General features: G+C 44.8%; 1 protein-coding gene across 2 annotated transcripts in view; it reads left to right on the forward strand.

Moving 5' to 3' along the window:
• ARMC10 (armadillo repeat containing 10) overlaps positions 1-25,729 on the forward strand; it is a 40,474-nt gene that overhangs the window by 2,583 nt on the left and 12,162 nt on the right. For both annotated transcript variants that reach the window (XM_029617151.1, XM_029617150.1), the window contains exons 2-4: positions 2,796-2,941; positions 3,823-3,957; positions 13,909-14,085. In XM_029617151.1, coding sequence (XP_029473011.1) covers positions 2,796-2,941; positions 3,823-3,957; positions 13,909-14,085 — 458 coding nt within the window. The remainder of the gene's footprint in view (positions 1-2,795; positions 2,942-3,822; positions 3,958-13,908; positions 14,086-25,729) is intronic.

Raw genomic sequence — 25,729 nt, forward strand, 5'->3', positions numbered from 1 at the left:
ACCTATATATGATACATAGGCTCTCACACATGCACCACGCACACACACACACACTCACACACAAGCTGTCACACAGACACATACACACACACACACTCACACACATTGAACACGGGCTCTGAAAGATACAAAGCTCTCACATAGACACATACACATGGAACACAAGCTCAAACTTTCTCAAGTTCATACATAAGATGCACTGAAGCTCTGACAGTGAACTCAAGCTGTGACACAAACATACATTTAGATTTTTTTTTTTTTTTTAATATTCTGCTTTTTGGCACTTCAAAGCGGATGCATACAAAGTCCCACGGCCCCATCGGCTACTCTTTCCTTTGGCCCCACCAGCCTTTTTGTGAAGGAGGGGGGGGGGGGACAGGAGCCGGAAAGCTTGTGAGCACATATGTGCAGTTAAAAGAGGAAACCGCTATGGTCTTTCCTTGTTTTTGGCTGCTGGCGGGTTGAAGTCCGCTGGTGGCCTGCTTCTCCAAACTTTTCTCATTTTCGGTCGCCAGCGAGTTGAGCTCTGCTGGCAGCCCCACGGCCTTTCCTGCTGCTGCCACCCTGTGCAAAATGCACATTATGCACACCTGTTTGCGCTGGGCCTACTGAAGCCTGTTCTGCTTCTTCTTCTGTGCAGGCCCCATGATATAAAAAAATTGGCAGGGCTAGCACTTTCTTCATGCTGATCTCATGCATCGCAAGATCAACATAGAGATAGTGCTACTTTCATGAGTTCTAATACCACAAGCCTCCACAGACAACAGGAAGGGTGTCCTTTGCTCAGCCACCTGTGGGATTGGGTCCACCGGTGGCTGCATGCACCTTCCCCCTTCAGTACACCATTCCACTAGGCCCCAGACAGCGGAGGCGGGCACTCTTGCATTTTCATCCCAGCTTCATGTTGCTGGCGGCCCCCTGGCGGCTTCTTTGTGGCCCCTGTTTGCACACCCCTGACCTACAACACCTAGCACAAGCACAAAGACTGAATGGTTGTTTTTTAATTGGTTTGACTTCCAGTTGCGGTACTGTCTCGCCGAGAAGTCAAAAGCCGATGTCCTCTCATGCTGTTTTGATATTGAGGGTTCTCTAGAGCATCCACAGCATATCATTGATCCTGTAAAGATTGTAATTGCTGCTGCATTCACAGTCTCTCCGGGGAAGACCGTGGTTCCCCCCAACGGCTATGACAAAAGGTTCCTCAGTGGGCTTATGACTACCACTTGGCAGGTCATGCAGGTATCACCCAAACATTAGAATTAATCTTTTTTTGTCTATACTGGTAGCCATAGATGATGCAGCCGCTGCCAGCCCCCAAAGAACTCTGGACCCACTTGGCCACTGATTTTGTCGCTGACCTTCCCATCTCTAGTGGCAACACCACCATATGGGTGGTAGTGGATAGATTTTCTAAGATGGTGCATTTCATGCTCCTCCAGGCCTCCCTTCAGTGCCTGAACTGGCCAAACTCTTTGACCAACATATATCTTCCTTATGCACGGACTCCCTCTTCACATCCTCTGACAGGTCACAGCCTGCCACTGGAAAGGCTTGTGTAGGAAGTTTGGAATTACTTTAGATTTTACTTCAGCTTACCACTCTCAGCAATGGGCAAATCGAGTGAGTAAATAGTCTCAAGGCCTTTCTACGAGCCTTTGTGATCCAACAGCAGGATAGCTGGGCATCCCTCCTCCCATGGGCCGAATTCTGCTATAATAATCACGTAAACAGTTGCACTGGCTAATTGCCCTTCTATATAGTGTTCTGGTGTCATCACCGTATACCAAGACCTGTTCCAATTTCAGTCACTTGCCTCCTAGAGCAAGCGCCAGAGTGGTTTAAAAAAACAGACAAGAAACTTCGCCCAGCGCCTCAGCTTTGCCAGGGAAGCCTGGTTTGGCTCAGTGCTAAAAGCCTGCAGTTGAAAATGCCTTTGTTGAAATTTGCTCCATGATTCGTGAGTCCATTCCCCATTGAATGACAAATTGGTCTAGTAGCCTACAAACTCAAATTACATCCATTTCTGCTCATCCATGATGTCTTCCACACATCTCAGTTAAAATCTACAGTTCTTTGGCTGGGCCAACCGCCTCTCCATGTCATTGAAGTCTCTACAGAAAAGGATACCCAATTCAAAGTCCAGGAGATCTTGGATTCCCAACGAGTCTAATATCATTTGCAATATCAGATCTCATGAAAGAACTGTGGACTAGAGGAGAACTCTTGGGAGCCAACCTCCAAGCGCCCCAGCTAGTTTGCGAGTTCCACTGGAGATTTCCCAGGAAAGCCAAGCCCAGAAGGCTGAGGAGGGGATTTTGGAGGGGGGATACTGTTACATTCAGCAGCTACTGGGAAGGCTCTTCGAGCCACCTTGCTCACACCCAATATGGCCGGACCCATCCCGCGGTCTAACAAACGGCATTTAGAATTTATTTGTAGTCCTTTATTTCTGTGTATCTAAGTGGAATAACAGCAGTTGTACAACTTTCTTCTATATGGAGACGACAAGAAATTCCTTTCGGAGGTTGAGGGGCCCCTAGGAGATTTGGAGCCATAGTCAGGAAAAGTAGTTGGACTTGGGACTGCCTAATCAAAATATGTTTTAAATGTTTCACCAGAATAATGGTTGTTAGGAGGAATAGCTTGCTTTCATTGGTTATAAATCTTGGTTTAAATATAAATACAAAGAGGTTGTCCATTTTGTTTTAACATAAATTTACATAAAATACTTATGTCAAAAGAAGAAGAGAGAAACTGGTTATCAGATCTGACCTTGTCTGCTGTTGTGCTGACAGATGATCACTCAAAATCAGCATCTGGTAATTTACAAGCTCATCATCTCCAGAAGCTCATTCGGCTCCTTCAAACCACAGAATACTGTTCGGTTCGAGAGCAAGTCTTGATTACGTTGAGTAACAGTGCTGCTTTCTCGGTAAATCAAGTAAGTACTGCAAAAATAAGCAACTGTATTGTAGATTTAGTTACTACATGGTCTTTGTTTTATTGGTAGCTTCAAATAATGTGTGTTGAAAATAGATAAACTGACAAATTTGTGTACAGAACAGGTTAAGTAGGTGGTTTTGTGCCTTAATTGATAGAAATGCAGGATACAGGAACCAGGAACTTGAAGGCAACATGCACTACTAAGGCAGGAGACCCATTGCTGAGGTGAGGTAATGCTGGTGAAGCCCTTCCTTAATTAGGATAATCGGCCTGAGATCATCAGAGGGTGCCACTCAGCATTTCCCTCTGCGGGGCCTATGTAATGTAAAAAGTACAATATTGGCACTTCCAACTGAAAGAAAAATGATTATTTTCCCTAGAATAACTCAATACATCTGTTTTCAACAAAAAATGGTCTTGCTTACAACTTTTGACCTTATTTTAACATATTCAAGTGAACTAACATGGCTACCACAATTCTTTGCCTTAGATTATAATTAGAAACTCATGGATAAGGGATTTTGAAACGAAATTGGGAGGCTGAGAGGAAGTACATTATTTGTTTTGAGGGTGGCGGATCCCTAAATTTGCCTAGCAGCAGAGGTGACAGTTACCAAACCAGTAACAGAAGTCAAGTATACATGGGATAGAGGGTAAAAGCAAGAGAGGAAATGACTGGAGATTGAATAAGGTTTATGCAGGTGGGATAAGTGGTCTTTATCTGCCGAGAACTACTTGTGGCACCTTTCTGAGCATATAGCGCACAGCAGTGACTTCGCAACGAAAAATTAGTTCTGATCTACGGTATCAAGGGAAATGAATGATTAAAGATCTCTTTTTTTTTTTCTTTAATAATTTAAAAATGTCAACACATTTTAGGATCTTATTCGTGAATTGGGTGGTCTTTCTGTTATCGGAGAAACGCTCTCTGATCCCAGCACTGAAGTGAAAGTGAAGGCATTAAATGCACTTAACAATCTGAGTATGAACAGAGAAAATCAGGAACATATACAGGTAAGTGAAAATGTTGGGGAAAAGGAGCTATTACTCCCAACCAACTGCTGACTTATGTTGATTTGTGTTTGGTTTTTTTATTATTATTTTTTATTTTATTTTGTGTGTGTATGTATATATATATGTGTATATATATACATACACATACATCCTCATCAACCATCTGACAGAAATCGGCATCACAGGCTCGGCACTCAAATGGTTCAAATCTTTCCTCAATAATAGGAAATACAAGGTGAGAATAAACGATAAAGAATCCCAGCCCATACCTTCCAACCATGGCGTACCCCAGGGATCCTCGCTATCCCCCACACTGTTTAATATCTATTTGTTACCCCTTTGCCAGCTCCTAGAAAGCCTAAACCTAATTCACTTCATATACGCTGACGATGTGCAGATCTTTAATCCCTATCACCGATCCCACCTCCAGCACCCTGCACTTCTGGAACAACTGCCTTCGCTCCATCAATAGTCTACTCTCAAGTCTCAATCTGGTTCTTAACACTTCCAAAACAGAACTGCTAGTCATCTCCCCCAATGACAACAACCCACTCTCACCATTAGTAAACCAAGTGAGAGACCTAGGAACGACTCTTGACACCAGAATGAACTTCAAAAAGTTCATTAACACCACCACCAAGGAATGCTTCCATAAATTACATGTCCTAAAACAACTTAAGACCCCTCCTACGCTTTCAGGATTACGGTTCAGTACTACAAGCCATGCTGTTTTCAAAGATCGACTATTGCAATGCGCTTCTTCTTGGCCTTCCGTCTTCATCAACCAAACCACTACAGATGCTTTAAAATGCCGCAGCCAGGATCCTTACAAACTCTCGCCGTAAAGACCACATCACACCAATCCTTAAAAACTTACACTGGTTACCCATCAAATATAGGATATTGTTCAAGAACCTGTCCATCATCCACAAAACCATCTATCATCAATCCACACTCCAACTCAAAGTACCACTCGAACTCCACGCTTCCACAAGACCAATCAGATCGGCTTACAAAGGATCTCTTCAGGCTCCCCCTAATAAATCCACTAGTCACACCTCCATTCAGAAACGAGCCTTGTCCACTGCTGGACCTTATCAATGGAATCTACTTCCCCCAGAACTTCGCCAGGAACAATGCCCTTTCTCCTTCAGAAAGAAACTGAAAACTTGGCTGTTCATTCAAGCCTTCCCTTGATGGGTCTGTCCACCACTAGCGTAGACACTCTCCACTTATTTTCACAGTTCCCCCCCCTTCTCCTGGATCGTTCCTGCCACAGTTCAATATACTTAGCAAACCTTTGTCTAAGCTAGTATCATTGATTGTCAAATACGTTTCTCTTGTTAGAATTATGTTATGTTAATCTAATATCTTTTGCTCTTAACTCTCCCGTACTGTACATCCCTGTTCATTGTAACTTTATCTTCTATTTAATTGGTTACCCCTGGTTACGCTGTAAACCGGTACGATAAGACCTTCGTCTTGAGCATCGGTATATTAAAAGAATTTAAATAAAATAAATATATATTTCCCTGTACGTACCCGGATCAGTCCAGATCCTGGGTTACCTCCCCCTTCCAGCAGATGGAGTCGGAGCAAGAATCTGAGAGGGCACCCATATATAAGTAGGCTCCCTCTCTGCGGTCCCTCAGTATTTCCTCTGACTCAACAGATGAGGGTTGCACCTGCGGTTCCCCCTTTAGTGTGAGAGAAGAATTTTCTTTTCTTGCTGTTCCTCTCTACTGTGGATGGATCAAGTTTGATTAAAAAAAAAAAAAAGAGCGTGAGGGGCGCCTGCCTTCCTCCTTCACACTGCTTCAGCTTGCAGACTAATCTGATGCTGGTTCATTTCTCAGGTTTTTTCTTGTGATCTTTTGTCTGTTGGGGGGAATTTTTTACTTTCTGTACTCTTTTTTTTTTTCTGGAGGGGTGAAAGTTGGTGGTCCAACCTCTCCCCCGTTGGCCCGACCGGCTGCCCTGGGAGGTCATTTTTGCCTCTGGGCAGCACAGACAGAGAGGCGTCATTCCTCTGTCTTGTAAAAAAAAAACCACGAAAAGCAGCAATAAATAACTTTTTAGTGCCTCGTAAAGCGCTTGAGGTCAGAGCTCTTTTCAGTCGTGCTTGAGTGCTCCTGCTGCCATCTCTGGCAGTTTTCGGGGGATAACTTTTTTTTCTCTGTGTGCCGGCGCCTTCCCCCATGCCGCGGTCACCGCAATGTAGCGCTTGTGGAGAGCTCGCTTCGCGGCTCTCCCGGGCAGGACTTTGCTCAAGGTGTCTCCCCGGTGGGGAAGGACCCTCTAGCCCAGTAGCACGTTCTTCATCCCGCAGCCATGCACGGTCGGAGTCTGGTAGACCGTCCCCGAATCGCGTGGGAATGGCGGCCATTTTTGCCGGCAGGGGATTCAGTCTCTCCTCAGCACGAGGAGATTGGAGATTTTGGCCGGTCGCCTTCCCCACTGGTTTTGCTCCCAGCCCACCTCCCAGACACGGGGGCACCTTCGGGGGACCCTCCTCGGATACCTCCCGCACCTGTGCCCCCCCCCCCCCCCCCATGGGTCCACTGGAACCATTTTCAGCAGAGTTCATCCTGCTGATGCATAATGCTTATTTGGCTAGGCAGAGCCAGCCACCAGACCTATCTGCCATCCCTACGCCGCCTAAGATACCCAGGTTGGGGGTTTCGCTGCCTGTGCCACCCTTGCCAGTTCTGCAGGACACCACTGGCTCAGTCAACAATCAGGGTGCAGGCGGCTGTCCGGGACCAGCGGACCCTCAGGGTCCCTCCCGTGTTTGGGTGGTGTCTTCCTCGGTCGTCCCGAATGTAGATCCGGCTCCGGACCCTCTCGGGGACCCAGATCTGGATGATCTGGGGTCCCAGGCGCAGTTGGAGGGAGATGATCCACGCATGTTGTGCCTTTTTCAGCGTGACGAGCTGCAGCCCATTATCCCGCTTGTGGTTCAGGAATTGGACATGGACCCAGTTCCGGAGACTCCGGGTCCACAGACGGGGAATAAGCGTGGAGACCCCGTTCTAGCAGGCCTTCGGCCCCTGGCCAGGTCATTCCCATCTCATCCCACGATTTTGGAATTACTCTCTCGAGAGTGGGATACTCCGGAGGCTTTCCTCCGGGTCGCCAGGGCAATGAATAAACTTTTATCCGCTCCCGGAGGACTTACTGGAGCTCCTCAAGCTTCCAAAGTTGATTCTTTCGTGACAGCAGTCACGAAGAGGACCACCATCCCGATCACTGGGGGTGCCACCCTGAGGGATGTTCAGGATAGAAAGCTGGAAGTCTATCTCAAGAGGATTTTCAAAGTCTCCGCTTTGGGTGTCCGAGCGGTGGTCTGTAGCTCGTTCATGCAGAGAGCAGGCCTCAGATGGCTACAGCAGCTCCTGGGGACTCAAGAGCTACCTCCAGAGGAGGCATAACAGGCTGAGCGCCTGGAGGCGGTCATAGCGTATGGGGCGGTTGCTCTGTATGACCTCCTATGAGTATTGGCCAGGTCCATGGTCTTGGCCAGACGTCTCCTCTGGCTCCGTAACTGGTCTGCGGATGCTTCTTCGAAGACTCAGCTTGGATCCTTGCCTTTTAAGGGCAAGTTACTGTTTGCCGAGGAGCTGGACCAATTGATTAAGTCGCTCGGGGAGAACAAAGTTCATAAATTGCCGGAGGATCAGCCTCGTCCAGCCAGAATGTTCGGTGCCACCCGCAGCCGTTTCCGGGGTCAGCGACTTTTTCAGCAATCCAGACTGGTTAATTAGAGGCCTCCCTCCTCTCGATCCCAGGCCTGGTCTCATTCCTTTCGAGGTAGACATCCATCCCGAGACGATTTGTCCCTAGGGTCAGTGTCCAAGCCTGCCCAATGAAGTTTTGCTGATCCACTCTTCAGTTCCTCGGATAGGAGGTCGCCTATCTCTCTTCTACGAGGAGTGGACCAGGATAACTACCGAACGTTGGGTCCTGGATATTCTAAGAGACGGCTACGCCTTAGAGTTTGCTCAACCCCTCAGAGACAGGTTAGTATTCTCTCCTTGCGGACCTCGAAAGAAGCAGGTGATCGTGCGCCAGACACTGGATTGGCTCCTCGGCTTGGGGGCTATCAGGCCGGTTCCGAGGTTAGAACTCGGGTCAGGCCATTATTCCGTTTACTTCGTGGTCCCCAAGAAGGAAGGCTCCTTCCGCCCGATTCTGGATCTCAAGCTGGTAAACAGGGCACTCAAGATCCCACGTTTTCGCATGGAAACATTACGTTCTGTCATGGCTGCAGTGTATTGCAGGGAATTCCTAGCATCCTTGGATCTGACGGAAGCCTATCTTCACATTCTGATTCCACCGGAGCATCAGTTTTCTGCGCTTCAAAATCTTTGACTGTCATTACCAGTTTCAAGCTCTGCCGTTCGGACTAGCAACAGCACCTCACACCTTCACCAAGGTGATGGTGGTAGTGGCGGCGGCACTCCGGAGAGACAGGATTCTGGTCCACCTGTACTTGGACGATTGGCTCATCCGAGCGAAGTCCGAAGCCCAGTGTCGGCGGTCGGTCAACAAGGTTTTACATCTTCTTCGCTCTCTCGGCTGGGTCGTCAACTTGGCCAAGAGTAGTCTTGTGCCGTCGCAGGAGCTCGACTTCCTGGGGGCCCATTTCAACACCAAGCTGGGCAAGGTCTTCCTCCGACAGGAGTGGGCGCAGAGTCTTCTGGCACAGCTACAGCGATTTCTTTGCCTCTCACTCCTGACCGCGTGGGATTACCTGCAGGATCTGGGTACTATGGCTTCCACTATAGATGTGGTCCTGTGGGCTTTTGCGCATATGCATCCTTTGCAGAGGGCATTGCTCTCCCACTGGAAGCCGGTCTCCCAGGATTATCAGGCACCCCTGCCAGAGATAGCCAGACACAGCCTCTCCTGGTGGTTCCACCTGGATCACTTGCTGCAGGGGGTGGAGCTGGAAGTTCCCCAATGGATCGTGATCACCTCTGATGCCAGCCTCTCCAGTTGGGGGGCAGTGTGTGGGAGACCCTCGATTCAGGGGCAATGGACGGCGGTGCAGGCGGCGTGGTCCATCAATCGATTGGAGACCAGGGCAGTTCGCCTAGCCCTGAGCCAGTTCCTTCCTCTGATTCAGGGCAGAGCCGTCAGGGTGCTCTCGGACAACGCAACCACAGTGGCTTACATAAATCGCCAGGGAGGCACAAGAAGTCGGCAAGTCTCTCTGGAGATGGACCTCCTCATGGACTGGGCGGAGCACCATCTGTCTCGCTTGGCGGCTTCCCACATAGCCGGGGTAGACTATGTCCAAGCGGATTTTCTGAGCCGACAGCGCACAAATCCAGGGGAGTGGGAACTCTCCCAGGAGGTGATGGATCTCGTGTTCGGCAGGTGGAGAGTCCCCCACTTCGACCTCATGGCCATTCAAAGGAACACGAAGGCTTCACGCTTCTTCAGCTGCAGAAGGGAGCACGGCGCGGAGGGCGTTGGTGCCCTGGTTCTTCCATGGCCTCCAGAGCTGTTACTCTGTGTTCCCACAGTGGCCTCTGATCGGGAAAGTACTGCGCAGAATAGAGTACCATCCGGGACCCGTTACTCTAGTAGCGCCAGAGTGGTCTCTGAGACAGTGGTATGCGGACTTGGTCAACCCTAGCCATGGACGGTCCTCTTCGGATCGGATATCTGCCTCACCTGCTTCATCAAGGTCCCGTATTTTTCAACCAGGCAGATTGCTTTTGTCTTGCGCCTTTCCTTTTGAATGGCGCCGGCTGAGGCATCAAGGATATCAAAAAGATGTGATTGCAATGCTTCTCAAGGCTAGAAAGACTTCCACTTCCATCTCCTTTATCCGGGTCTGGAAGGTTTTTGATGCTTGGTGTGAGGCAGTACCGGTTCTTTCCCATCAGGTAACTGTTCCTCAGATTCTTTCCTTTTTGCAACAAGGTCTGGATAAAGGTCTGGCTTACAATTCTCTGAGGGTACAAGTGGCTGCTCTGAGAGCTCTTCTTCCTCGTCTCCCAGGGTCTTTACTTTTGGCCCATCCAGACATAGTCCGATTTTCTCCGGGGTGTGAAGAACGTTAAACCACCTACACAGGCGCTTATGCCTTCATTAGATTTAAATTTGGTTCTGCGGATCCTGGCTGGACCGCCTTTCGAGCCTTTAAAAAGGGCATCTCTGAAGGATCTCACGCTTAAGACTGTGTTTTTGGTGTCCATTTCCTCGGCTCGGCGGATTTCGGAAATTCAAGCCTTGTCATGCCGAGAACCTTATCTTCATTTCACGAACTCGGGAGTTTCTCTGACCACAGTGCCGTCATTTCTACCTAAGGTCGTCTCGACTTTTCATTTGAATCAGTCAGTGGAGCTGCCCTCCTTCTCGGGCGAGGATTCCAGAGAGCTCAGGCGACTCAATGTCAAGCATGTCCTTGTTCGATATCTGGAAACGACGAATGATTTCCGCCTTTCGGACCATCTGTATGTCTTATGGCATGGACCCAAGAAGGGCCACCAGGCGTCGAAAACCTCCATTGCACGGTGGTTAAAAGAAGCTATTTCTTCAGCTTACATAGGAGCGGATTCTTCCCCTCCGGAGGGTATTAGGGCTCATTCGCTCCGTGCTCAAGCGGTGTCTTGGGCAGAAAGTCGTTCTGTGTCTCCGCAAGAGATTTGTCGTGCAGCTACTTGGAAGTCTTTGCACACTTTTGCTCATCATTACTGGCTAAACCTCCAAGCACTGGTCCTTGGGTCTTCTGGGGCTCAGGTACTGCGAGCTGGGCTAGCTGGGGCCTGCCCTAAGTAGGGAAGCTTTGGTACATCCCAGGGTCTGGACTGATCTGGGTACGTACAGGGAAAAGAAAATTTATTCCTTACCTGCTAATTTTCGTTCCTGTAGTACCATGGATCAGTCCAGACCCCACCCTAATGCTACCAGCTCAAACAACATAATGTAATGCTCACATTGAGTCAGTTCCAAGTTGTTTTCTAAGTTGATCTTAGTTGTCTCTTAATATATTATACTGTATTATAGTTCATCTGTTCATTATATTATATTTGATATGTTCCATGTAAACCGCCTACCCGGCGATAGTTATCTTTGTTAAATGTGAACCGGAGTGATATGTATTGTATATAGGAACTTCCGGTATATAAAAACAAAAAAAAAAAAAAATAATACGCAGTTACTACATGATTCAGAACTGTTTGGATGTTGTTGATTGTTCTTTTTGCAAGTTGCTGTTTCGGGATGTCTTTTTCTCATCCCAGGTTACCAATTATTATCTTTGATACCTTGCTCCATCCAATACTATCTTTCCTTCTTGCTTTGCTATACTTCATACTGAGGGACCGCAGAGAGGGAGCCTACTTATATATTGGTGTCCTCTCAGATGTTTGCTCTGACTGAAGGGGGAGATAACCCAGGGTCTGGACTGATCCGTGGTAGTACAGGAACGAAAATTAGCAGGTAAGGAATAATTTTCTTATATATATATTTTTTTTAATATTTTGCTTTTCACACTTTATTCTGCACTTCAAAGCGGATTACATTCAGGTACTGTAGGTATTTCCCTATCCCCAGAGAGCTTACAATCTAAGTTTGTACCTGAGGCAATGGAGGGTAAAGTGACTTGCCAGACTTGAACCCTGGTTTCTTGGTTCATAGCCCACTGCTCTAACCACTAGGCTATCATATTGCTGTTTTATTTCTGCTCTATTTTGCTTAGAGTGCATTTTGTATTTTGGCAAATAAATTTTAATAAAAAATATAGAATTTTTTAATGATGAATAAAACCTCTTAACTTCTGTTAATTGTGAAGACAAAGCAGTTTGAAAGTATGCGGCTGGTTGGAGGGCCCAGTGACAGGGCAAGGACACTTCAGTGTCTAAAGTTTGATCTCACCACATGGGAGAAACCATAGTTTGATCTCATGCACATGGGAGAAACCATAGAAACCCAAATAAATATGTTATGGTGCAGCAGAAGCTACAGCCACTGCATTTTCTTGTGGAGATGATAAACAGTATTTCTGGGGCAAAAATGTTTGATTTAAATGATGGTTTGTTGAGACTACAGTCACCATATGCATCCAGAATAAGATTGTGTAGCATTATTTATTGGACTTCTCCGATTAGGCATAAAATAAAATCATGGTTTTAGTCTTGTATCTTTTTCTTCTAATGTCTAAGTTCTGCTTCCTCATCATCCTGCTGGACCATCCCAGACAAGTGGAATTTGTCCCTGGTACCAGCAGATAGAGGCAGAGAGCAAGATGATTTAACCTGATGTCCTTCCCTATATATTCTGATAGAACAGGGAAGGCATCAGTAGTTCCCTTCCTCCAGCAGATGGTAGCAGGAAGGTGGAAGAAAGTGGCTTAACGTCAGGCTGATGTCCCCAGTGAGAGCTTTGACTGAGTCTGGTGCTCCTCCAGGTCAACAGTCAGAAGAATAGCTGCTCTTCCTTCCCCAGGGTAATCTGGGCAAGTTCTCTGTATTTCTCTCTCCTTGCCAAAGGCACTGTTGTGCTCTGCACCTTTTAAGAAGCTTGATTAAAATAACATGCTGTAGGAGAGAAGGCACAGTCAAGACACCAGCAGCAGTTACTTTGACCTGTCATGCATTCCCAGGAGCCCCGTCTCCTCCAGAGCAGGTATGGAGCGGATTCGAAAGTTTGTTATATGTGGAGCTTGGAGTGAGCAGGAGCAGCAGTGGGCCTCAGCCAAATGCAGCACAAGCAGGGGAGGGGGAGTACAGGAAGAGCAGAGCTCCAGAACAACATGGCCATCCCAAGGGGGGCGGCCACAGGAACAGCCTCCACAGTCTCTGAGCTGTTGCATTGCGACCTGCAGGAAGGTTGGGACCACGGGCTCAGGAGGAGCAAGATTCATACAGCTTTGCTGAAATGTTACACCCCTATTTCAGGTTTGTACAATCCTGAAATAGGAATCATGCAGTTTAAAAATTTGAGGTCTCCCAGCCATTTTTTTGATGAAGTCCACATAAGTTTGAATACTGATAAATTGTGGTAGGTGCAAGACAACCATAGCATTATGCTAAGTTTTTTAATATCTGTATTATGTATATGTCGGTACACATCCATTTTTGTTGTTTCACAGTTGGAAGGATTTATATATACTTATGCATCTCTTCCTCCTGTTGAAGCCATTGATTGGTGAAACAGAGGTCCTTTGTCTCGGAGAGTTTAAGTTGACATCTGATTTTTTTAAACGTGGCAGTTACAATGGATTAAAGGGAACCCAGCACGATCTTGGTGCGAGTACAATCTAGTTTCTGTGCAATCATTTTTGGGAGCATTTTGGATCTGGGACATAACATTCAAGGTTGCTTTGGAGAAACATTTAAAATCCAATCTGCTATATGGACATTTTTTTTTATAAAGACTTGGATTCTTACCTTACTAAAGTTGAATATATATATGCTGTTAATTGTTATTTAAAAATACTTTATAGTGTGTGATATTTAAAAGAAGAATAAAAGATTGTTCAATAATAGGTCATTTATTTTGTTTAATACAAATACAACATTAGTCTTCACCATGATTCCATATTTACAATTTATTTATTAAAAAATATATATATTAAAAAAAAATATATGTAGAGAGAGATCAGGTCAGATCATCTTGCTTTCTGACTCCATCTGCTGATAGGAGGGGGACAAATCCTACTTGTCTGACTGGTCTGTCAGGACTCAAGGAAAGGCAATTAGCAGGTAAGAATCTAATTGAACCCGCTCCCTTTTAGAAAGTTGTTTGGAAATCAGAGATTTTGTTTTCCAACATTCATTCTGTTTAATTTTTTAAATTTTTTTTTGAAAATTAAATGATTCTGCACCATCTTGATAGTACACACACTATCCAGTGCTGATACTGAAGGGAAGCTCTTGGATTTCAGTAATGAAAAAGGTGGCATACAGTCAGTTTGCTTGTTCTTCTTTTTTTTAGGTGTATATCTCAGAAATTTGTTCAGATGTGGCCTTGTCTCCACTCAACTCTGATTTGCAGTTGGCTGGGCTTAGGTTATTAACAAATATGTCTGTCACCAATGATTACCAACAGATGATGGTCAATAAAGTTCCTTACTTCCTTCACTTGCTGTCTGCAGGAAATGAAACTACCCAGGTATGTATGTTGTGCTGACTTAATGTGACCCACACCAGTTAACTATCATAAGCGTTATTCATAAATTGAAATAAATCCTTATATTTCTGTTTCTACCCCAGATCAGTCCAGACAAGTGGGTTTTGCATCCCTACCAGCAGATGGAATCAGAGAACACAAACATTTCTGAAAGACTGTATAAGCTAGTGTGCCACCTGCAGTCCGTCAGTATTTCTCTGACTCCAGTAAATGAGAGAGATGAAAATCTTTCAGTCTGGAGAATTAGATTAAAGGAAGAAGAGAAGAGATGACAGGATTTTTGTGTGGGCTCCCTGAGGTGTTAGGCAGCTTCGAGGGCCATCCTTCAGGTACAGCAGGGCGAGCAGGGGTTTGGTATCCCTGGTATAGCTCAGCCTGAAGTCATCGAGGGGACTGAAAGCCGATGGTTCTGGCTGCCTGCTTTCCCTTGGACTGCTCTCACTGGCCCTCTGGCATGTGAATAACCATCAGGAAAGTATTCCCTTTCTCTTTTTCTTGGGGGTATTTTCGCAGGCCTGTCTTCTTTTAAAAAAAAAAAAGACGAGGCAGTGCAGCTGTGGGACATGGCAAGTGCTCAGGGATCAGAAATTGCCAATGAAGCTAAAAAGGATGTTCGAGGTTTCACCCTTGGGCATGCGGGACTGGCTGTGGTGGGTGCAAAGCTTGCAGGCAAAAGTACAGGTTTCCTCAGCCTCTGGTAGACAAGCAGAACATCTGGAGGCAGCAGTGGCTTATGTGGTGTATGCGCCTTATGATCTGTTTCGGATGTCAGCCAGGATTATGGTGTCAGCGGTATTGGCTAAATGTTTTTCTTTGGTCACACAAATCATCAACGGATGTCTGGTCCAAATCCCAGCTTGGTGATCTCCTCTTTAAGGGAAGGTTAGTGTGCCGCTAGGATCTGGAGCAACTAGTTAACCTTTCAGGGGGCGTCTAAAGAGCTAAAGTTGCCTGAAGACAAGCCGAAGAGAGGGTATTGCTCCAACAGTGGAGCTTTTTCACCTCAGAAGCAAGGATCAGGGCAGCAGCAGTCCTTTTCTGGGTCTGTGTACTTCCACTTGGGATAACTCCAGTCAAGGGGCCGGAGGCAGCAAGTCCATACAATGAAGGGAGGCTGGTCCACTCTTCTCAAAAAAAAAAGAAAAAGGCGGTCGGAGGGAGATTGACCCTTTGTTATGAGGTCTTTGGACCAGTGGGTACTGGACATAAGAGGCGGCTTCACCTAAGATTTTGCTCGTCCGGTCCAAGTTCCCCTTGCACATTGCGAGTAAAGAAGGCACTGCACACCATGCTAGAATCTTCTATAACATCTGGAGCCGATGGTGACCGTGCCTCCAGATGAATGGGGGAAAGGCAGATATTCAATCAATTTCAGAGTGTCTGAGAAAGAAGACAGTTTATGGCCCATTCTGGATCTGAAGAAGATAATTGCAGCGTTCTGGGTACCTCGTTGTTGCATGGAAATATTGAAATCGGTAAGAGCGGTGGTTCGCAAAGGGGAGTTTCTAGCATCAGACTCGGGGCTTCTGTGGTTAGCCCTACGTGAGCAGTTTTAGTTCCAGGAGCTCTATAGTTAGGATTGGCGACACCTCCTCGGACCTTCACCAGGGTGATAGTGGTGGTAGCTGCGGCCCTGCAAAGAGAGAGGTTCTTGGTACGGCTCCTTGAGGCAAAGACAAAAGACATCATTCCCTGCCATGGGTGATGCAGAATTTGCAGTCTCTGAGCTGGGTGGTGAACCTAGCACAGAGCAGCCTTATTCTGTTCCAGCCCCTGGAGTATATGGGGGCAAGGTTTGATTCAGAGTTGGGAAGAGTGTTCCTCCCGGCAGAGAGGGTGACACAGTTGCAGGCTCAGGTCTTTCGTCTGTTGTGGCTTTGATACCCAAAGTATGGGGTTATTTGCAAATCCTGGGCTCTATGGCTTCTGTGCTTGAATTAGTTCAGTGGGCATTTGCACATATACACTCTTTCCCGAATTCACCCTCAGGAATTTCAGCTCCCAACATCACTTCAAGGGATAGCCAGGTCCAGTCCTTCGGCTGGCTTTCTTGGCCAGTTTAGAGCAAGGAGAGTGGACTTGGGGATCCCAGATAGGGAGTGGTGACCACTGACCCCAGCCTAATAAGGACAGATGGCTTAGTGTCAGAGGTCATCCAAACGTTATGATCTATTATTCATGTGGCTCGAGTTTTGTCAAATAATGTGGCAACAGTGGGTGCTTGAGCAGAAACGTACATTGCATCACTGATAACGTCCCATGTAACCAGGGTGGATAGTCTACAAGTGGACTATCTCAGCTGGCAGCAGTTCGACCTGGGAAAATGGGAATTATTGTCAGAAGCAATGGAGCTAATTCAGGCCAAGTGGGGAGTTCCTCAGTGGGATCTCATGGTGACAAGGAAGAATACAAAGGCGAGTAGTCGAAAGTGCATCTCAGAAGGCATCAAAGAGCTGATGAGAGTTCTATGTTATACTAGTGGTGCCGGAGAGGCTGCGTTGACACAGGTTTGCAGACTTGGTAAATCTCGCAGTGGGTGGTCCTCTGAAGTTAGGTGATCTTCAAGGGCTCCAACAGGGTCCAAACTTTTCAGATCGGATGGATTGCTTTTTGTCTCATGGCCTGACCTTTGATAGGAGGTGGTTGTGATTTGAAGGGATACTATGAAGCAATTATTACTGCCTTACTTCAGGCTAGACAACTGTTCACTTCCTGGGTTTATGTCAGGGTATGGAAAGCATTTGAGGTATGGTGTGTTGAAGAAGGGCTTGACGTCCCTGAAGGATCTTTCTCTGAATGTGGTGTTTCTAGTGGCTATCTGTTCAGCTAGGTGAATGTCGGAACTTCAGGCCTTGTCATGTAGGGATCCCTTTTTTCAAATTTCAGTGAATGGGATTTAGTGGCAGACTGTTCTGTAGTTTTTGCTGAAGGGCGTTTTTTGTTGTTTTGTCTGAGTCAGCCAGTCGAACTTATTGCATTCCAGCATCTGGATGCAGCGGATCCAGAGAGTTACATTTGTTGAATGTCTGTCTGTGTTTACTTTGGTGTCTGAAGGTTACCAATGGATTTCGAAGGTCTGATTACCTTTTTGTGCTGTTCAGTGGAGCAAAGAAGGGGTGCAAGCCTTTGAAAGTTACGATTGCACAGTGGCTGAAAGAGGCCTTAATTTCAGATTATATTTGAAAGGGAAGGGCGCTTCCTGAAGGGGCCAGTGCAAAGGCAGCTTTCTGGGCGGAGTGTCAGTTGGTTTCTCTGCAGGAGATCTGCTGTGTAGCAACTTGGTCATCGCTTCACACTTTCATGAGACAATACAAAATAGATGTTTGGGTGCCCGATGAGGTGCTGTTTGGGGAGCACATGTTGTGAATTGGTTTTTCATGTTTCCACCTGATTTAGGGGAGCTTGAGTACATCCTACTTCCCTGAACTGATCTGGACTATGAACAGGAAAGGAAAATTGGTTTTTACCTGCTAATTTTCATTCCTGGAATACCACAGATCAGTCCAGAGCCCCATCCTATTGAAAGACCGATATCTCGGCTATGTGTATGATAGAGAAGACTGAAAAGCCTTGTCATTATTTAACTTTTAGGGGTTTTGATCCCTACTGTTGAATAAGGGCTTTTGTTGAAGGGCATTTATTTCCCTGCTCATGTAGAGGAGGGAATTAGGTTAGCTTTTCAATTTGTCTGCATCTTGGCTTGGGAACAGGTCAATACTGAGGGATTACATGTGGCATTCCAGCTTATGTAACAGTTTCAGAAAGGTTTTTGTTCTCTGACTCCATCTGCTGGTAGGGCTGCAAAACCCACTTGTCTGGACTGATCTGTGGTATTCCAGGAATGAAAATTAGCAGGTCCAATTTTCCTCCTTTGATGGTTTGCCTTTCAAGTGTACCTTGTTCAGAGTGAAAGGTTAATTACCCATAAACAAGCAGTCTGAGAAGTTCTTAAAATGAGAGCTTTATGCATTACTAGCCCAATATACTGGATGGCAAGAATAATGTACTGAGCATATGGTCCCAAACAGAAGGGTGGCTAAATTAGTGCAAGTTTATAATTTGTGATTTCAAATATCAGGATCCAACCCTTGTAACTGCCTGGTCATTAATTTCACAAACATTTAGTCTTAGCTCACAGAATAGTATGATCTTAGAATTAGTCAGGACAGCAGAGTTACTGCTTCTTGAAATGGATGTGTACTTGGAGTTGTGAAGCTGGAACACTTAGGGGTGAATTTGAAAAGTGTTGCTCGCTTTAAAAGGCCCATATATGTGAGTAATGCATATTTTAAAAGCTGCAAATTACATGCCATATATGTGTGTGCGTGAATTAAAAAAAAAAAAAAAAATTAAAAAGGGGAGGGGGAAGGGGTGAAGTTGGGGTGTTCCAGGGCAGGCCCAAAATTTACATGTGTAAATCCATATTTTAAATCTGGTGGCTGCTGCCTGCAGTAGCTGTTAGCTGTGCATGTTTACTTCTGCTCTTGATGAAATGTAAGTTTGCATAAATCTCTGTCTAGGCCTTAATTGACTGGGTGAGGGGTCTGGGACAACTGGGGGGTGTGCAAACTGAAGAACCAGAGGGGTCTGGATGACCTTAAAACAGACTGAGCAAACTGGTGGACTAATTGGTAAAACTGGGAATGTCCTTCACACGAGTATGTTTTAAAATCCGCTTGCCTGTGCACATTACAGCCAACAAAGTGTAAAGGATGATATGCAAACTACATTTGCTTGAGTAACTGCTTAAAATTAGGAGCATGCATACGTGCAGTAGGCGTGTTTTAAATCATACGTGCGCAAGATTTAAAATTGCAGCATATGAGTGCTCCTGCACTCGTTTTAAAGTTACTGTCCCTGTGTAACATAATAGATGGGGGCAGAAAGAGACTGACTAGCCCATCCAATTTGCTCATTTATTCCAGTCGACAGTGCAAGGATCTAGCCCACTGTAAGTGGTATCTTCTTGTCCAGAACAGGTTTTGGTCGTTTTCCTCATTTGTACTTTACCATCTTAGATAAGCATATAAGATCCTTTACTTAGCTCACACCCAGCCCCCCTTCTTTCTCATGACTGTCTAAATAGCAACCAGAGCCAGTGTGGCTGTTGCCTGAACATCAAGCCTCTTATATCCCCTGCATAACCTGCCAGGCAGACCTGGCTAGATGAGCACCTGCATTTCCGCTATTAACCATTTTGGTAGCCCTGACACTAACGTGCTCCTGAGAAATGCTTCTGCTATCGCTTCACTTTTTGCAAATAAGGATCCTCTGTACTTATTCTATGTCTCTTAAGCCTGTTATTATTTTAGCTTCTACCACCACTTTCAGGAGGGTGTTCCATGCATCCACCTCATTTTCTGAGGGGGAAAAAAAGGCTTATCTCTTGTACACAAATTCCTTTCAGGTATTAAAATGTCTCTCTTTTGTCTCTCCTCTTCTTTAGGTAGCTCTTTTCTGATGTGGGAGTGAATAGATACTAACATGGGAACCTAAAGCTTTTCTCCCCTTTTGTGTCTATAGGGAAAAAGGCAAACCTGTGCTGATTTAATCCCTTTTTTGCCTTATGTATCTGTTTAAAGTTAATATTCCTTATGTTGCTACTAGAACTCTTGGAAACCTTGGGCAGTGCTGAAACCTTATTTGGCTAGACAGGTTATTGGGTGTGGCAAGAAACCCCAGTCAGCTGGTTGAGTAAGTGGCCCAGTCCTGGTTTAGTCTCCATTGTATGCATAAAGTGTAGTAGCCCAATGGTTAGAGCAGCAAGCTGAGAACCAGAAAAGCCTTGGTTTAAATACTGCTTCTCCCACTGATTCTTCTTCCTCAGGTATTAATTAAATCCAATTCAGTAGGAAATCCCTGGCAACATATAACATCCTGCAATAGACAAAAGTCAGGGTGTGAATAAAACCATTTATTTATTTCCAACTTTTATATAATCTACACTCAGCAAATACTGACTAGAACGGTGCAAAACATAAATATGCAGTAATAAAAAAAAAATCATTAAAACCAGCAGCAACACTCTTACCCAATTAAACATTAGAAAATCTACCCAATTACTATCACCCAAATTCAACCCTCCTCCCCCAGGAATAACCAGGCTTTCACCCTTTTCCTAAAGGGTCAAGAAATTTGACTCAATCGTAATGTCCAAATGAATTAAGTTCCACAATTCAGGGCCCTTCTTAAACTTTAAAATTATTAATACATGATATCCTAGTGCCACAAGGTGGTGCCTCAGACCTATCTCTTAATAGGCATGAGCTCTTCCAGTCATTTCTGCAGGGTAGATAATTGTGCAGTTTTGATAAAGATCAGTAAACAAGCCTTGGGTGATTCTGTTGTAATGGACTAACAATACAGATTTGACCATCATTTGAGAGCTCTGCTTCCTTGATCAGGTCAAGGCCAAAACTGACCTGATGAAGAGAGCACAGGTCTCAAAAGCTAGTCACAGATGTATTAAATTCAATAAAAAGGTTCTCCAAGAGAGATAAAATGAATGCAGTGTGATAATCTGTGTTCTGTGTATAAAGCATGTTGGCAAAGGTGTTATGTATGAACCATAATTTTTATTTAGCATGCTTTGCAGTCTGCTTGTTATAAAATATCATTAGTAAAAGCACTGCACAGCAAAATTTTATTTATTGATTGATTTAAAATTGTTACCTGCCCTTCCATGGGCTGGGCAGGGTATAACAAAACAAAACATACATAAACTCACGATAAAATATTTAAAAAAAAAAAACATATTAAGCACAATATGAATAGAATTGGTATGCATATTTTCTTCTGGAGTAAAACTCAGCTATGCTGGGGCACTGGCACCGTTTCATTCCTTATAAAGAAAAATATGTGCACATATATCAAGCACAGTCACAGTGGCTGAAGTTTGACACTGCTGCTCACAAGTTTCAATCAAGGCTTCAACTGTAGCTACTGTCCATTTGCACATCTTTTAATATAATTTAATTAGGAGTATATCTTCAAAAAAATCTCTCTAAATGAGTGTATCATATAGTCCCTTGCTTCAAGCTTGGGTCAGAAAGAGCAACTAATTAATCTCCTTTTTGTGTCTATTTACAAACAAACCTCTGCTGTTCCATGCCTTGCTTTTCAGATCTCTTACAGATGATGTTGCCACTGTACAAAAATAGGCATTGTAAACCAGGAAGCCTTGGGTGAAATAAACACCCAACATCCTCCTGCTCAGTCCTTGGTATTGTGAATTTTTACAGTCCATATTAAGCGCAATATGAATAGAAACTTGATTAATAGCAATTAATGGATTTCTCCTCCAAGAACTTATCCAAACTTTTTTTGAACCCAGCTAATCTAACTGCACTAACCACATCCTCTGGCAACAAATTCCAGAGCTTAATTGTGCGTTGAGTGAAAAATAATTTTCTCCGATTTGTCTTAAATGTGCTACTTGCTAACTTCATGGAATATGTCCCCTAGTCCTTCTGTTATCCGAAAGTGTAAATAACCGATTCACATCTACTCGTTCAAGACCTCTCATGATCTTAAAGACCTCTACCCATTTATGATGGAACCTGAGCTTTGATGTATAATAATTAATTCTCATGCATAGTGATTTTCTTCTTTCCCCTCCCATATCTCCCACTTTTAAAATTTCTTTTCTTAATATTTAGTGCTTTTTAACCAAGGCAGAAAGCATGATAGCAGTGGTTCAATCCGTTCCTCTCTCTGGGGGGAGTGAAGGGCATGATAACTTCATTATGGTTAAAGTTCAAAAGCGCTAGGAAACCCATGGCTTTCACTTCCTCCATTGTTTTTACCTTAATCTTGTTTTTATGGTCCATTTAAAACAAAAAGTCAGTGACACTAGTCTGTCTAATAATCTAAGTTGTAACACTAATGGTATAAGAAAAAGCTTTTAACATTGGTTGAATGGATAAAGTCTTGCAAAGTGTAGTCTTGGCTGCAGTCTGTATTGCTTTTTCTTTACTCTTTATTAGTCCTCTCCTGAAGAGAGGAACTGTAATGCTTTGCTTGATCTTCTTAAAGACGCACCAAATGTGCTTTTGAAAATGTCTGGGGCAGAATTGAATGCCACTCAGGCCTGTTTTTTTTTTTGGAAATGCTGATGAGGGTCATGTCCTTGGCTTAATGCATGCTTGAAATATTTACTTCTGCAAGCCACATTGGGTATGGGTGTTAGAAAATATATTCACATGTCTGGGAAAGCAATTGCAAGTGGAGAAGGGAATCCAGCAGCATGAAGGATTTAAGGAGAGTTACTGCTACTTGGAAATGAAATAATGGACTTTGTACAGCTGCCATTAAAGTACTTTAAAATAAAGCAACACAGCACTGCACAGTTTACTTCTTATGGGGCTTTCATTTGTATGGTAATTAGGCAGGAAGTGATCCAAAGAACGAAAGGGGAGTCATAGTTATACTATCTTCTAGAGACCAGGGCTGTCAGAAGAACCTTGCTGGAGTTTCTACTGCTGGCCCAGGGATAAAGCGGTAAGGCAGCCAGGAGGATCCAGGAGTGCCATTGTGTTGGCAGAGTTGAAGTCTTTATTCCAGTGGTCGATGTCAGTGTTGCACATTGCTGGGGTGGAGAATATCCAGGCAGATTTTCTGAGCAGACACACCTTGGCTAACGGAGAATGGGATCTGTCAGAGGAAGCATTCTCTTTGATTCAGTCCAGGTGGGGGGAACCCCAGTTGGATTTGATAACCTCGAAAAACAGTGCCAAGTGTATGTGGTTTTCAGTCGATGGCAGGAACCAGGGTCCACAAGTCCGGACATCCTGTCTCCGGTGTGGCCTTAGGAGGTCCTTCTCTTGTGTTTTCCCCCTCTTGACTTTTGATAAATTGGGTGGTTCAAAAGATTCAGGGTCATTAAAGGTTGGTGGTTCTCAAAGCTCCAGAAGGCCTAGGAGGCCATGGTTTGTGGATCTAGTTCAGCAGCAGGATCAGGGACTCTTGGGGTTTAATCATGTTCAAAGGTTATTGCTTATGAATCCAGTGGTCTGCAAGTGGCAGTTTCATGTCTGTCTCACAGTCTGGCTTTTGAAAGGAGGAGGTCAAGGTGTATGAGTTACTCTGAAGAAGTGATTTTCATGTTGCTTCAGGCTGGAAAGTGATCAACATCATAGAAATGACGGCAGAAAAGGACCAAATGATCCACTCAGTCTGCCCAGCAAGTTTATCCTTATGCTAGTATCTGTTTTACTGTGCAGGCTATAACCCCCTGCTTATCAGTTTCCCAGACCGTAAAAGTCAGGGCCCTCAGTGGATGCTATTTGAATCCAATTTCCCTTAACCCTTGCATGGAAGTAGAGAGCAATGTTGGAGTTGAATCAAAAGTATCAGGCTTGTTGATTAAGGGTAGTAAAAACCACATCAGCAAGTTGCCCCCATGTTTATTTGTTCCCCAAATCGTAAATGTTGAGGCCCTCCTTGGTTGCTGGCTGAATCCCCTTTTCTCACTGCTGTTGAAGCACAGAGAAATGATGGAGTTGCATTAACAATATCAAGGCTTATTTGTTAAGATTAGCAACCACCACACCAGCAAGTTACCCCCATGCACCTTTTTTTCTTCTTCATTTCCATTCTGTAGCCTTTAGGGATCCACCGTGTTTATTCCATGCCCCTTTGAATTCCTTCACTGTTTTTTCTTCAGCACCTCCTCTGGAAGGGCATTCTGGGCATCCACTACCCTCTCTGTGAAGAAATATTTCCTAACGTTGGTTCTGAGTCATCCTCCCTGGAATTTAATTTTATGACCTCTAGTTCTATTGATTTCTTTCCAGTGGAAAAGGTTTGACGATTGTGCATCATTAAAAACTTTCAGGTGTCAAAAGTTCTGTATTATAACTCTCCTGCACCTTCTCACTTCCAGGATATACATATTCAGATCCTTCAGTCTCTCTTCATAAGCCTTCTGATGCTGACCCCACACCAGTTTGGTCGCTCATTTTTTGGACTGCCTCTATCCTGTCTTTATCCTTTTTGAGATATGGGCACTAGTACTGAATGCAGTACTCCAGGAGAGGCCTCACCAAGGACCTGTGGATTGCCACACCTAAGATGCATGATTCTACACTTCTTGGCATTGAATCCCAGCTGCCAAATCCTCGACCAGTATTCAAGCTTTCTTAAATCCCTTTTCATTTTCTCTACTCCTTCAGGCGTGTCCACTCTGTTGCAAATCTTAATATCATCCACAAATAGACAAACGTTACCTACTATCCCTTCTGCAATGTTGCTCAAAAGATATTGAACAGAACCGGCCCCAAAACTGATCCCTGTGGCACTCCACTTAACATCGTTCTTTCTTCAGAGTAGGTTCCATTTACCATTACGTGCTGTCTCTTGTCAGTCAACCAGTTTGCAATCCACTTTATTACCCAGTCTCAAGCTTCTCATTTTGTTCATGAGTCTCCTATGTGGGACCGTATCAAAAGCTTTACTAAAATACAAGTAAATCACATCGAGCACTCTTCCCTGATCCAATTCTGTAGTCACCCAATCAAAAAGAATCTATCAGATTTGTCTGACAGGACCTTCCCTTAGTGAATCTATGCTGCCTCAGGTCGAGCAACCCACCAGAATGTAGATAGTTCACTATCCTTTCCTTCAGCAGAGTCTCCATTAATTTTCCCACCACCAAGGTGAGCCTAAGTGGTCTGTAGTTTCCAGCCTCCTCTCTGCTCCCATTCTTGTGAAGCGGGACCACCACCTCTCTCCTTCGATCTCACAGCACCACTCCCATTTCCAGGGATCTATTGAACAGGTCTTTCAGCGGATCTGCCAGCACATCTCTGAGCTCCTTCAGTATCCGGGGATGTACTTTATCTGGCCCCATGACCTTGTCCACGTCATTGCTTTATGACTAGTTTTGGAAGGTGCCTGAGCTTTGGTTTAAGGAAGCTAGTATTTGTCTCTTGCAGGTATCAATCCTAGATGTTCTTTCCTTTTTGCCTGATTGCATGTGACAGCATTTTCCTGTTTTAGAGAAAAGATTCGGAATAATTCCTTTGTGGCCCATCCTGATGTGGCTAGGTTTCTGAAAGGGTTATACGGTTCTGACCTCTGGTTAGGGAGTTTGTCCCAGGTTGGAGTCTCCATCGGGTATTGAAAGTCTTGAGGATGGCAATCTTTGAACCCATTAGGACAGCGTCACTGAAGGATCTTACATTGAAGTCGATGTTTCTGGTAGCATTTTGTTCAGCAAGACGTGTCTCAAAATTACAGTCTTGTCTTGCAGGGACTTCTTTTGGAGGATCTTGGAGGAAGGGATGTCAATTCTTACTGAAAGGGCATCCACTTTTTCATTTGGAACAATCTGTGGAATTACCTGTCTTTAAGACCTGCAATCTTTGGATAGGTGCAGAACACTGGTGAATATGACAAATGATTTTTGCAAGTCAAATAATGTTTTGTGCTATTTAGTGGACGCAAACAAAAAAGGCCTCTAAGGCTATGGTTGCTAGCGGGATTTAGGAGGCTATTGCTTTGGCATACAGTTGCATTGGGTTAATGGTTCCAGAAGGTCTCTGGCACATTTCACAGGGCCACTACTGGGTCTTCAATGCCCGCATAAGGAATACAATATCTGGATGTGTGGGCTCGGAATGCCACA

Source organism: Rhinatrema bivittatum, chromosome 9 (genome assembly GCF_901001135.1).
Source record: "Rhinatrema bivittatum chromosome 9, aRhiBiv1.1, whole genome shotgun sequence".
NCBI classification, from domain to species: domain Eukaryota; kingdom Metazoa; phylum Chordata; class Amphibia; order Gymnophiona; family Rhinatrematidae; genus Rhinatrema; species Rhinatrema bivittatum.